The sequence below is a fragment of the Saccopteryx bilineata genome, chromosome 4 (genome assembly GCF_036850765.1).
Source record: "Saccopteryx bilineata isolate mSacBil1 chromosome 4, mSacBil1_pri_phased_curated, whole genome shotgun sequence".
NCBI classification, from domain to species: domain Eukaryota; kingdom Metazoa; phylum Chordata; class Mammalia; order Chiroptera; family Emballonuridae; genus Saccopteryx; species Saccopteryx bilineata.
Window position 1 is genome coordinate 77,360,173 of NC_089493.1, and position 12,584 is coordinate 77,372,756.

Genomic DNA, 12,584 nt, shown 5'->3' on the forward strand with positions numbered 1-12,584 from the left:
ACTTTCTGTCTCTACGAATTTGATTACTGTACGAACCTAACCTTGTATAGGTTGATTCACACAATATTGATCTTTTTTTGTGACTGGCTTATCTCACTTAGCATAGTAACTTCAAGGTTCAACCATGCTGTAGTTCATGTCCTTCACTGTATATTCATGTAGTTCACTGTATGATATACACACTATATAATTATCATTAACATACCAAATATTGTATCTCCTTTCATCCACTGATGGACATTTGGGCTGCTTCCTCCACCTTTTTGCTTTTGTGACTAAAGCAGCTATAAACATGGGTGTACAAGTATCGTTTTGAGACCCTATTTGCAATTCTTTTGGGTGTATACCCAGGTGAAATTGGTGGTTCACATATGATAATTCTATTTTTAATTCTTTCAGTAACTGCAATACCGTTTTCTTTTTTTCTTTTTTTGTATTTTTCTGAAGTTGGAAACGGGGAGAGACAGTCAGACAGACTCCCGCATGCGCCCGACCGGGATCCACCCAGCATGCCCACCAGGGGCGATGTTCTGCCCACCAGGGAGCGATGTTCTGCCCACCAGGGGGCGATGCTCTGCCCCTCCATTCACTCTGCCGCAACCAGAGCCACTCCAGCGCCTGGGGCAGAGGCCAAGGAGCCATGCCCAGCGCCCGGGCCATCTTTGCTCCAATGGAGCCTTGGCTGCGGGAGGGGAAGAGAAGAGAGAGACAGAGAGGAAGGAGGGGGGGGGGTGGAGAAGCAAATGGGCGCTTCTCCTATGTGCCTAGGCCGGGAATCGAACCCGGGTCCCCCGCATACTAGGCCGACGCTCTACCACTGAGCCAACCGGCCAGGACCCAATACTGTTTTCCATAGCAGCTACACCATCTTACATTTACACCAATAATTCAAAAGGGTTCCAATTGTTCAACATCCTCACAAGCATGTGTTGGTTTTTTTTTTTGATAGTAGCCATCCTAATGGATGTGAGGTAGTGGTTACCTATTTCTATTTTAAAACTTGTTGCCTTCTTTTCTTCATCTTCCAGAATGTGAGCATCACAAGAGTAGGAACCTTGTCTGTTTTGTTTATCAATAAATACTGAGCACCTGATATATCTAGAATACCTGGCACAGAGTACTCAATACTTGTCAAATGAAAAAATGCCTAGCTGATCTTACAACTCAAGCTCAAATATTTTCTATGTTACTTATATAATCTGTTTATTTAGAGAAGTATTTTGTTAGCTGCCAACTGATCTCTTAGATGAGGAATTTTATTTATTTATTTATTTATTTGTGTGACATAGACAGACAGACAGGAAGAGAGAGATGAGAAGCATCAATTCTTCTTTACGGCACTTTCACTGTTCATTGATTGCTTTCTCATATGTGCCTTGACCGGGGGGTGGGGGGGACAGAAGAATGAGTGACCCCTTGCTCATGCTAGCGACCTTGGGTTCAAGCTGGTGAGCTGTGCTCAAACCGGATGAGCTTGCGCTCAAGCCAGCAACCTCGGGGTTTTGAACCTGGGTCCTCTGCATCCCAGTCCGACGCTCTATCCACTGAGCCACCGCCTGATCAAGCTAGATGAGGAATTTTAAAGACTGAATATATGTTGTAAAGAAAAATGTCATGTTCTCACTACAAACAGGGTACTTAATAAATTCAGTTTCCAGAATATAATCAGGAATCCTTACCAGCAGTTCGGGGCCCATCATAAGCACCCGCTTCTTCCCCATCTCTAAATATCTTCAGGGTTGGATATCCGCTCACTCCATACTTATTACAGGTGTTTGTGTTGGCAGTACAATCAACCTAAAGATTAAAATGCATAAGCCACTTGTTATCCAAATGCCTGCCAATTCTTCCTATATTCCCTAAATATTAAGATTGGTCAAGTCAGAATGGGATCAAGCAGTTTTTGACACACATGCCACAAAACATTAGATTTTAAAGGCAGATTGGTGCTGGGCTAGCTACATTAAAAACCACCTAAGAAAATCTTTGAAACTTAAGATTTCTTAGAGTATATTCAATACTTGAATATACTCCCATACAAAACACACAAATGATAATTTTTAATATTATTATTATTTTTACAAATAACAATTTAAATTCTGCCCTGGCCCTGGCCGGTTGGCTCGGTGGTAGAGCGTCGACCTGGCGTGCAGGAGTCCCAGGTTTGATTCCCGGCCAGGGCACACAGGAGAAGCGCCCATCTGCTTCTCCACCCCTCCCCCTCTCCTTCCTTTCTGTCTCTATCTTCCCCTCCTGCAGCCAAGGCTCCATTGGAGCAAAAAGATGGCCCGGGTGCTGGGGATGGCTCCTTGGCCTCTGCCCCAGGCGCTGGAGTGGCTCTGGTCGCAACGGAGCGATGCCCCGGATGGGCAGAGCATCGCCCCCTGGTGGGCGTGCCGGGTGGATCCCGGTCGGGCGCATGCGGGAGTCTGTCTGACTGCCTCCCCATTTCCAGCTTCAGAAAAATTCCCCCACGCCCCCAAAAAATCTGCCCTTGGAGCTCTGGCCAAGTAGCTCAGTTGGTTAGAGCAGTGGTCCCCAACCCCTGGGGCCGCGGACTGGTACCAGTCTGTGGGCCATTTGGTACCAGTCTGCAGAGAAAGAATAAATAACTTACATTATTTTGGTTTTATTTATATTTAAGTCTGAACGATGTTTTATTTAAAAAAAATAACCAGATTCCCTCTGTTACATCCATCTAAGACTCACGCTTGACGCTTCTCTCTGTCATGTGATACATTTATCCGTCCCACCCTAAAGGCCAGTCCGTGAAAATATTTTCTGACATTACACTGGTCCGTGGCTCAAAAAAGGTTGGGGACCACTGGGTTAGAGCATCATCCTGATATGCCAAGGTTGCAGGTTCAATCTCCAGTCAGGGCACATACAAGAAGCAATCCATGAATGCACGAATAAGGAACAACATATTGATGTTTCTCTCTCTCTAAAAATAAGTAAATAAATGAATAAATTCTGCCCTTTAAGTCTCTATTGTCGAAAGCAATCTCCACCTTTTTTCTGCTTCAGAACATGGGAAGGATAAATCACTTAAGTTAGTAGCAGTGGCTTATTTTTGATAATGATTATTATCAAGAAGATACATGGCAAAATGTATATATCCTTTAGCTGGGGTGTGGGGTATAATTTGATTTGGCAAATCATCTAACATTATTAGCAAAGATACCAATACTTGAATATACTCCCTGAGGTAGTATGATTCTGGGCTAAACTATAACATGACATCCAGTAAGATCAATGAGTAAGAGGGAAGACAATTTCCATTTATTTAGTCACTTGGTTATTATCACAATGCTTTAATATAAACTGAGGTTCAGAAAAGTCTTGTGTCCAGATTAACACAGGCTATAGCCACATGTGACAAAAATTAAGACTGAATTCCCTTTTTTCTTATGGCAAGCTGCCATAGAAACATTATGACTAAGAGCAGTTTCCAATTGTTCAAATAAGTATGTTTGAACTATTTGAGACTGGATAAGATGTGAGCTCTAAGAATGGAACAACTATGGGTTTAATACAGATTATAAAATTCTAGAAGCATAGCTTTCATTGTAAAAGTATACACCAAGTTTATAGTTGACCAGTGAGTTACTTATCAATATCTCATGTCATTTTCCAATTTCCATCACTGTGACTACCATATGATAGTTTAGGGAACTAATTTACTCAGTAACACTGGGGAACTTTTTTTTCATTTTCTGTTGCATGAGGTTTTATATATTTCTGCATCACTGATTCCAAATCTGAAATCTGTTTTTTAGTGCATGCTCTAGTTTTTATGCAATTTTAATTTCTTTTTGTTACAGTCAATGGCATGCATTGGTTTTTAAATTGGGGTTAAAGGGCAATGACTCTTGGATTGAACATAATTACAGGCAATTAATGTTTTACAAACATCATTTTTATGTAATTGTAGTTGTTTTTAAATGTAATAAATTATTATCTGATAAAAACACCCTTTTATTTTGTTTTAAGATTGAATCATGGCTTCGGGTAGGCGTAAATGTAAGAATAGTCCTGACACCTTCTGTTATATATGTGGCTGTTACACACTTCAACGTCAAAGGTGCAATATTTCATCATTTGTGACACGTGCATATATTGCCTATTTTCAAATTCCCCTTGGTGATCAAGACAAGAATTGGGCTCCTCGTATTGTGTGTCATAATTGTGAGGAATGCATCGTGACTGGACAAAAGGAAAACACAAAGGAATGCCTTTTGGTATTCCCATGGTTTGGCATGAACCTAAGGGCCACAGCAGTGACTGTTATTTCTGATCCATACAAAGGGCATCGGCAAGAAAAAATGGCATATGATTGCATATCCTAATACTTCTTCAGCAATACACCCTATCCTACACTCTGAGACACTCCAGGTTCCAGTTTTCAATGGTTTTATTTCTTCTAAGGACAAAGAAAGTGAACATGGTGATCAAGTGTATTTTGATAAGATGCATGAGGAAATGGTTGTTGAATCTGAAGGGTCTTCTTCTGATGCCAAGCAGTCATCAAACCCTCAGCAGTTTAGCCAACTCGAATCGAATGACTTAGTACCATGATGACTATCACAGCTCTATCCACTGCGCCACCACAGGTCATGCTGCCCCTTAGTATTTACCATATTTTGTTTCTTTCACCAATAATTCCCTTAGTTCTACTCTTTATAATCTTTTGAAACCATAATTGATACAATAGTCAGCTGTGAATCTGTCCAGAAACTAGTGTTCTCTCTTCTTAGCACCATGAGAGTAGAAGTAATATTAATTTTACAAACTATTATTTAAATTACCTCATTTCCTTTAATGAAGAATCCACCTATACTCACCTTTGCTAATGGGACTATTCCTTTTAATCTGGTAGCTGCAGCTTCATATTCAGGGGCAAGCCTCTTGCAGTGTCCACACCTATACAGATATATTTTTTTAAAAAGCCAAATTATCAGTTCAATCCTAGAAATTTTTTAACTTTATTTCTCTAGGCAGAAACTCAAACTATAATGCTACATCTGAACTAGAAGCTGCTTCCAAAAATAAAAGCATCACCACTTGAACAATATCCATTAGTATTTAGGGCAAACCAGAGCTCTCAAAAGGTAAAAGTATCATTATCTCAAGCCTAAAGACTAGCTCAGTCCAGAGTAGCATCTATTTTCTCAATAAAAGTGCAATTGAGTCCTGAAAGTGGCAGTCAAATGGATTTACATTAAAGACATAAAGGGCTCAAGTTTTTTCGATCAGATAATGAGGATAAAATGAAGGACAAGATATTTTTAAGAAAACAGCACTGTGGTCCTTAAAAATATTGTGATTGAAGGCCCTGGCAAGTTGGCACAGTGGTAGAGCATCAGCCTGACGTGCGGAAGTCCCGGGTTCGATTCCTGGCCAGGGCACACAGGAGAAGCACCCATCTGCTTCTCCACCCCTCCCCCTCTCCTTCCTCTGTCTCTCTCTTCCCCTCCCACAGCCAAGGCTCCATTGGAGCAAAGATGGACCGGGCGCTGAGGATGGCTCTGTGGCCTCTGCCTCAGGCGCTAGAGTGGCTCTGGTCACAACAGAGTGACGCCCCAGATGGGCAGAGCATCGCCCCCTGGTGGGCATGCTGGGTGGATCCTAGTTGGGCGCATGCGGGAGTCTGTCTGACTGCCTCCCCGTTTCCAGCTTCAGGAAAAAAAAAATTGTGATTGAAACCTCTAAGGTCCCAAGTATGATATGCACGCCTTAAGAATCACCATCAAGTATTTTTTCTCCATTCCTTAAATATGACTCCCTTTGACCAAAAACCCAGTTTGAGGGGTAGCAGAATGAAGCCCAGAAGGCACTCATTTGTTATAAATAGATACTGTAGCAGCTCATCGGAGGTATTTTCCCTCTCAACTGAGTTTCAGCATAGAATCTGAAATGACTGCAGGCCTGATTTTTACAGCTACACAGTTCACCTGGCTATAATAATGGATGAGGATAAAATATTATGTCAATTAGAATGTTCTCAGAGGGGCATCAGAAACACCTGCTCCTCTACCAGAAAGTCGGAACAGTGCCTCAAGGTACAGTGAATATACAATGGGGGAAGGTGAGTAACATACTCCTCCTTAGTATACAACTAACACCAGCTGTATATCAATCACCTCTTCAAAAGCCAACGGGTTGGACAGGGTTCACTCTGAGAAGGTGATTAGTTCTGAGATTGCCCCAGACAGCAAAAATAGAATTAGAAAAAAGGAAGGAAAATATAGGAAAACTTGAACTGTTACACTTCATAGCCAACAGTCTCAAAAAAAAAAAATTTTTTTTTGTATTTTTCTTAAGTTGGAAACGGGGAGGCAGTCAGACAGACTCCCACATGTGCCCGACCAGGATCCACCTGGCAGGCCCACCAGGGAGCATTGCTCTGTTGCAACCAGAACCATTCTAGCACTTAAGGCAGAGGCCATGGAGCCATCCTCAGCACCAGGGCCAACTTTTTGCTCCAACGGAGCCTTGGCTGCAGGAGGGGAAGAGAGGGACAGAGAGGAAGGAGAGGGGGAGGGGTGGAGAAGCAGATGGACGCTTCTCCTGTGTGCCCTGGCTGGGAATTGAACCCGGGACTCCTGCACGCCAGCCGACGCTCTACCACTGAGCCAAGAGGCCAGGGCTCAAAATTTATTTTAAGTGATAAATAAGCAACTTGGATACATATGCCCCTAAAACTTGTTTAAAACAAAAAAATACATGATTTTATATTCTTCAAGGTCTTTAGGAGTCCTATAAAAATATCATCAGAAAACTTAAATGAAGGAAAAGTGGTATTTAAAAAAAAAAAAAAGTATTTTATTAGTCACATACATATTTACTAAAAATACAAAAGGACCAAATAATACCAAATTCTGGGTGGTGGAGTGCATAAGTTGGGGAAGGAGTACATGGGGCTTCAACTGTACTGGCTTTATTTCTTTTAGACTGAGTGGAGAATAAATGGTATTCCTTATACTATATTTCACAAGATGCACATTTTACCATATCTGAAATTGGAATGTGCCATGCAAGTGCAAGTTTCAATGATAGCATTTCTTTGCGAGACAGAAAATAATGATTCTTCTCATAATCAGTGGCATCGTAGGTATGTCTGAAATATAAAATTATTCATTGTATCCTCTTTATTTTTCAATTCTAATATTGTGTAAGAAATTAAAATTTTGTGTACTTGGGTTGTAGCAAAAGTATGCAAATTATAATTAATCTAATATAATAAAATAACCAATTTATTTGAGAAATCCAGGTTTGGGGGAAGATACTAAAGGTTCAAAAGTTAATGTATGGCCCTGCCCGGTTGGCTCAGTGGTAGAGCATCTGCCTGGCGTGGAGGAGTCCCGGGTTCGATTCCCGGCCAGGGCACACAGGAGAAGCACCCATCTGCTTCTCCACCCCTCCCCCTCTCCTTCCTCTCTGTCTCTCTCTTCCCCTCCTGCAGCCAGGGCCCCATTGGAGCAAAGTTGGCCGGGGCACTGAGGATGGATCTATGGCCTCTGCCTCAGGCGCTAGAATGGCTCTGGTTGGCAACAGAGCATCGCCCCCTAGTGGGCATGCCAGGTGGATCCCAGTGCAGCGTATGTGGGAGTCTGTCTGACTGCCTCCCCGTTTCCAACTTCAGAAAAATACAAAAAAATAAACTTATTAATCAGTGTTAAAAAAAAAAAAGTTAGGGCCCTGGCTGGTTGGCTCAGTGGTAGAGCGTCGGCCTGGTGTGCAGGAGTCTCGGGTTCAATTCCCGGCCAGGGCACACAGGAGAAGATCCCATCTGCTTCTCCACCCCTCCCCTTCTCCTTCCTCTCTGTCTCTCTCTTCCCCTCCCGCAGCCAAGGCTCCATTGGAGCAAAGTTGGCCCGGATACTGAGGATGGCTCTGTGGCCTCTGCCTCAGGCGCTAAAATGGCGCTGGTTGCAACCCAGAGCAATGCCCCAGATGGGCAGAGCATTGCCCCCTGGTGGGCGTGCCGAGTGGATCCTGGTCGGGCCCATGCGGGAGTCTGTCTGACTGCCTCCGTTTCCAACTTCAGAAAAATACAAAAAAAAAAAAAAAAAAAAAAAAGTTAATGTATGTTAAAGAGAGTAAGAATTGGATCTGGGCCGCTAAGGATGTAAGGCTTCAGAAAGGACATGGTAGGGTGTTTTAGGGAAAGAATAAAATAAAGATAAAATTTCTAGTGAGAAGGACCTATTCAGAGAACTGTGAAGGGCTTTTTTGTTGTTGTTAAGAGATAATAAATGTGTTATGTATTAAGACTACATCAGCCAGCAATATATAGCACAAAGGGAAAAAGCAGAGATAAAAATGCCACTAGAGATATTTCACATGGCAGAAATGAAAACTTGGCCTAGTACAGTGGCAATGAGAATAAAGAAGAAACAGAAGAGAGATTTCTGTTGAGTATGTAGTAATTGTCAAGAAGGCTGAAAACAAAATTCCTTGCCTCTAACATATCCTTCTGGTTCAAGTGGTCTTCACTATAGGAGTTCTAGTTAAACCCTCAACAAGTCAGTTGAGACCCTGAAGCGAAGACAGTTAGGAGAAAGTGAAAGTTACACACAGGGTGGGGCAAAAGTAAGTTCACAGTTGTTTATATGGAAAATAATACAAAAATTAACAAATAATACAAGAATAAACTCTGTTTTGTGTACTCACCATTGTAAACCTACTTTTGTCCCATCCTGTACTTTGTTTTACTGATACTTTTGAATACAGATAGTTTTTTTTTTTAAAGACTTACTGACTTTTTTTGGAGGAGAGGGGAAGAGAAAGGCAGGAGAGGAGTGGGAAGCATCAATTCAGTAGTTACTTTTCATATGTGCCTTGACTGGGCAAACCCGGGGTTTCAAACTGGCAACCTCAGTATTCCAGGTCAACGCTCTATCCACTATGACACCACAGAACAAGCAGAGTACAGGTAGTTTTTAATTAAAAATAATTGTGGCAGAAGTGGAAAAATTAAGTACTGTTAATTAGCATGTATATATTGAGTTATCCCATGCATTAAGATAATCACTGTAGCCTAACCTGTAGTGGCGCAGTGGATAAAGTGCTGACCTGGCATGCTGAGGTCATGGGATCAAATCCCTGGGCTTGCCTCATCAAGACACATACAGCAAGCAACTACTATGAGCAGATGCTTCCTGCTTCTCTCCTCTCTCTCCAGGCTTGGGGGAAGATACTAAGGGTTCAAAAGTTAATGTATGGCCCTGGCCTCTTGGCTCAGTGGTAGAGCGTTGGCCTGGCGCTCCAAAAAGCAATTAAAAAAAAAAAAAAAAGATAAATCACTGTTTGCTGTGGTAAAGATCTGGGGTAAAATAAAAAATAGTACTCAAGTTTAGTGGGCCACAAATCTTATTTGTTTCTGTACCCCCCGTCAAGATTTTATTTCAGTTACAGTAGTTCTATCCTAAAGAATTTATACCTTTGTTCAGTTAAATCACCCTGTAGATGAGAATTTTTCCAACACTGGTTATTTTCTCACTGGAGTACTCTAGCTTTTTCAAAACTCCTAATTAAAACTGACAATTTAGACAGATTCTGATGAATGAAACCCAGGTAGAGCTTGAAGGTGAACATTAAGATTAACCACTAATTATTTTACCCACTCCTAGATATATGAAAACACAAATAATCACTTCTACCTTCAAAGATAGCACTTGGCAGTAATGAATCCCAACAAATATTCACCCTAGAATGAATCATTAATCATTACTTCATGCCTGCCCCATGCCAAAGGCTAGTATTTTAGCTTGACAGAAAAAATTGATATAGTCCTTTCCCTAAAGAAGCACCAGTCTGAAGGGGTAAGACAGTATTATTAGGTCCCAATAGAGAAGAGGGAGTTAACCCAGTTAGTTGTTTAAAGATGGAAGAAGTAACTTTTGAGCTAAATTTTATTGAAACGATCAATTTGGGAGCTGGTGTGGGTCATTGTACAGGGGCAGGAATCCAAGTAAAGGACTCAGCACATATAAAAATAAATACAGGCCCTGGCTGAACAGCTTGCTGGTTAGAGTATTGTCCATAAGTGCAGAAGTTACCAGTCCAATCCCTGGTCAGGGCACATATAGGAACAGATCAATACTTCCGTCTCCCTCTTTTATAAACATTAAATAAATAAATATAGGGTGGGGCAAAAGTAGACTTAGTTGTTCATATCGAAAATAATACAATTAATACAGAATAAACTGTTTTGCATACTAACAACTGTAAGCCTACTTCTGCCCCACCCTGTATTAATTATTCCATTTCATATTATGGACAGTCTTTTTCTTTATGCTAGAAACTATGTATATCAAATGTCATTATTAATAATACTGTCCTAGAGAGTAGGGTAGAAATCTACAACATAAGTAGATATTGAGGACTTAAAATTTACTACTGATTAATAAATTTTCTGAAATTATCACAAACATTTAAATGGTGCTACATATTTACTTGCCCAGAGAAATTCAGATAATGCTAGTATTACAAATTAGTCTATAAATAATAGTTTTCAAAAAGAATCTTTCACTTTCACTTGTAAAATGAAAGTGGAAAAAATATCCTAAATCAGAAAAAGAACCCGCTCAAAATAGGCTCATTTTACTCTTAAACACAGTTCTCCAGCAATTCACCTCATGTTGACTCCTGTAGTCATTGAAGCATCACCCATTTATGAAAAAAATTCCATATGGCCACTCTAATTACAGTAACACCCCCTTAAAGCTAACAGCATGGTTATATGATTGGAAAGAGTTTTCTAAGAGAGAATGAGTCTAAAGATGTATAAAGACCACATATGATGTGTATTCAGTACTGCCAGTTAGCCATAGGAATGCCCTGGACACAAAATCGGTTACAAGTTAAAAACAAAATTTATTGCCTCTAGCACAATCCTTCTGGTTCAGGTGATCTTCATTATAGGAGTTCTAGCATAACCCTCAACTAGTCAGACCAGAGTTGGAAGCAAGTGAAAGTTATGCACTTTGCTTTACTGATACTTTAAAATACATAGTAAAAAAAAAAAATTATTGATTGATTCTAGAGAGAAGAGAGAGAGAAACCAATTTGCTATCCCACTTATGTATGCACTCACTGGTTGATTCATGTATGTGCCCTAACAGGAGATGGAACCTGCAACCTTGGTGTGTGGGGGACAACGCTCTAACCACTTGACCACCCATCCAGGGCTTGAATACAGAGGTTTTAATTAAGGGTACCAATTGTGGCAGGGTGGAAAATTAAGTACTGCTAATTAGCATAGATATATTGAGCTATCATATGTGTTAATTTAATCACTGTTTGCAGTTTTTCTGTGGTAAAGATTTGGGGGGTTAAGTAAAAAATAAAACTTGGGTTTATTACTGGACCAGAAATCCTATTTGTTCCCTGTTCCTACCCCCAGCTTTTTATTTCGAGTTAGTTTAGTTAAATCACCCTGAAGTGAAGTATTTCTCCAACACTGCTCACTTTCTGACTGGAGTATTTTTTGGCATTAAAAAACAAATCCTAATTAAATCGGACAATTCAGGCAGATTCTGACGAAATTAACTCTTGTTCACCTACTCCATCTTTCTGACAGGATTCTGCTGGCGCTGCGAAGCGGTGTACTTAATGGAGAAAGTGTGCACCATAGGATGGACAAAATAATTGCTCGCCCAAGAAAGCACTTAGGACCACTATGTAGCCACTGAGTGACCTTGGCTAAAAACCACTGGCTGCGGGGTCTGGGGCAAGAAGAAAGGAAGTACCCTGGGAGCCTCGGACCTCTGCACCTGATGAAATGTTCGCTTCCGAGATGAGGCCTTGGAATGCCTACTCTGTAGAACGGAGAACGTTAACAGTGACTCACTCAGGAACGGGAAGATCCCCATCGAAGGGGGCAAGGGGAGAGTTAAACCCTCTGCGAGTAGGAAGTGCCGCAAGAGCCCGGAGGTGAGGATGTGGCTCTGAGTGAGAAGGCCCTTCTCGGGTTTTCCTTCTCCGGTCTCGCCCCCTCCCCCCCACGGCGATCAGTACCCACTTCTCCTCTCCCGACGGGGCACCTCGGATCCCCAGGGCCGGGAAATTCGCAGGCCGCAGCCGGGCCCGCTGGCACTGTGGACGACCCAGCGCTGCGTAGGCCCAGCCGTTCCCGCGCCTTCGCCCCCGACCCAGCCCGACTCCCACCCGCTCCCGGCTCAGGGGCCTCACCAGGGGGCGAAGAATTCGACGAGCATGAGGCCCGCAGAGCCCGTGTCGGAGATGCGACTCTCGAAGTTGTCGTCAGTGAGTTCCAGCACGTCGGAGGCAGCAGCTAGGTAGGCCGCGGTGAGCAGCACCGCCACTCCCGTGAACAATCCTAGGCGGCGGAGGCGCATGGCAACGAGGTGAGGTCGAGGCGGCCAGGAGGGTTGGGGCTCTGTCGGGGGACTGCGGATGCCGGGCCGGCAACCACGCACCCTCTGCCTGCACTCACTGTCTAACCCAGGCGGACCTGCAACCGGAGGTCCCAACCCCCCAGCCCCACTCGGGCCGCAGTGTGGCAGCCGCTGATTGGCTGCGCGGCGCCTGCGTCGGGCGGGCGGTACCAGCTGGTA

General features: G+C 42.6%; 1 protein-coding gene across 1 annotated transcript in view; it reads right to left on the bottom strand.

Moving 5' to 3' along the window:
• The window catches only part of PDIA3 (protein disulfide isomerase family A member 3), a 31,813-nt gene extending 19,301 nt beyond the window's left edge, over positions 1-12,512 (bottom strand). Inside the window, exons 1-3 of the mRNA XM_066276652.1 lie at positions 12,199-12,512; positions 4,845-4,923; positions 1,680-1,797 (exon numbers count right to left, since the gene is read on the bottom strand). Coding sequence (XP_066132749.1) covers positions 1,680-1,797; positions 4,845-4,923; positions 12,199-12,365 — 364 coding nt within the window. The 5' untranslated portion in view covers positions 12,366-12,512. The remainder of the gene's footprint in view (positions 1-1,679; positions 1,798-4,844; positions 4,924-12,198) is intronic.
• Positions 12,513-12,584: the final 72 nt, after the last annotated feature.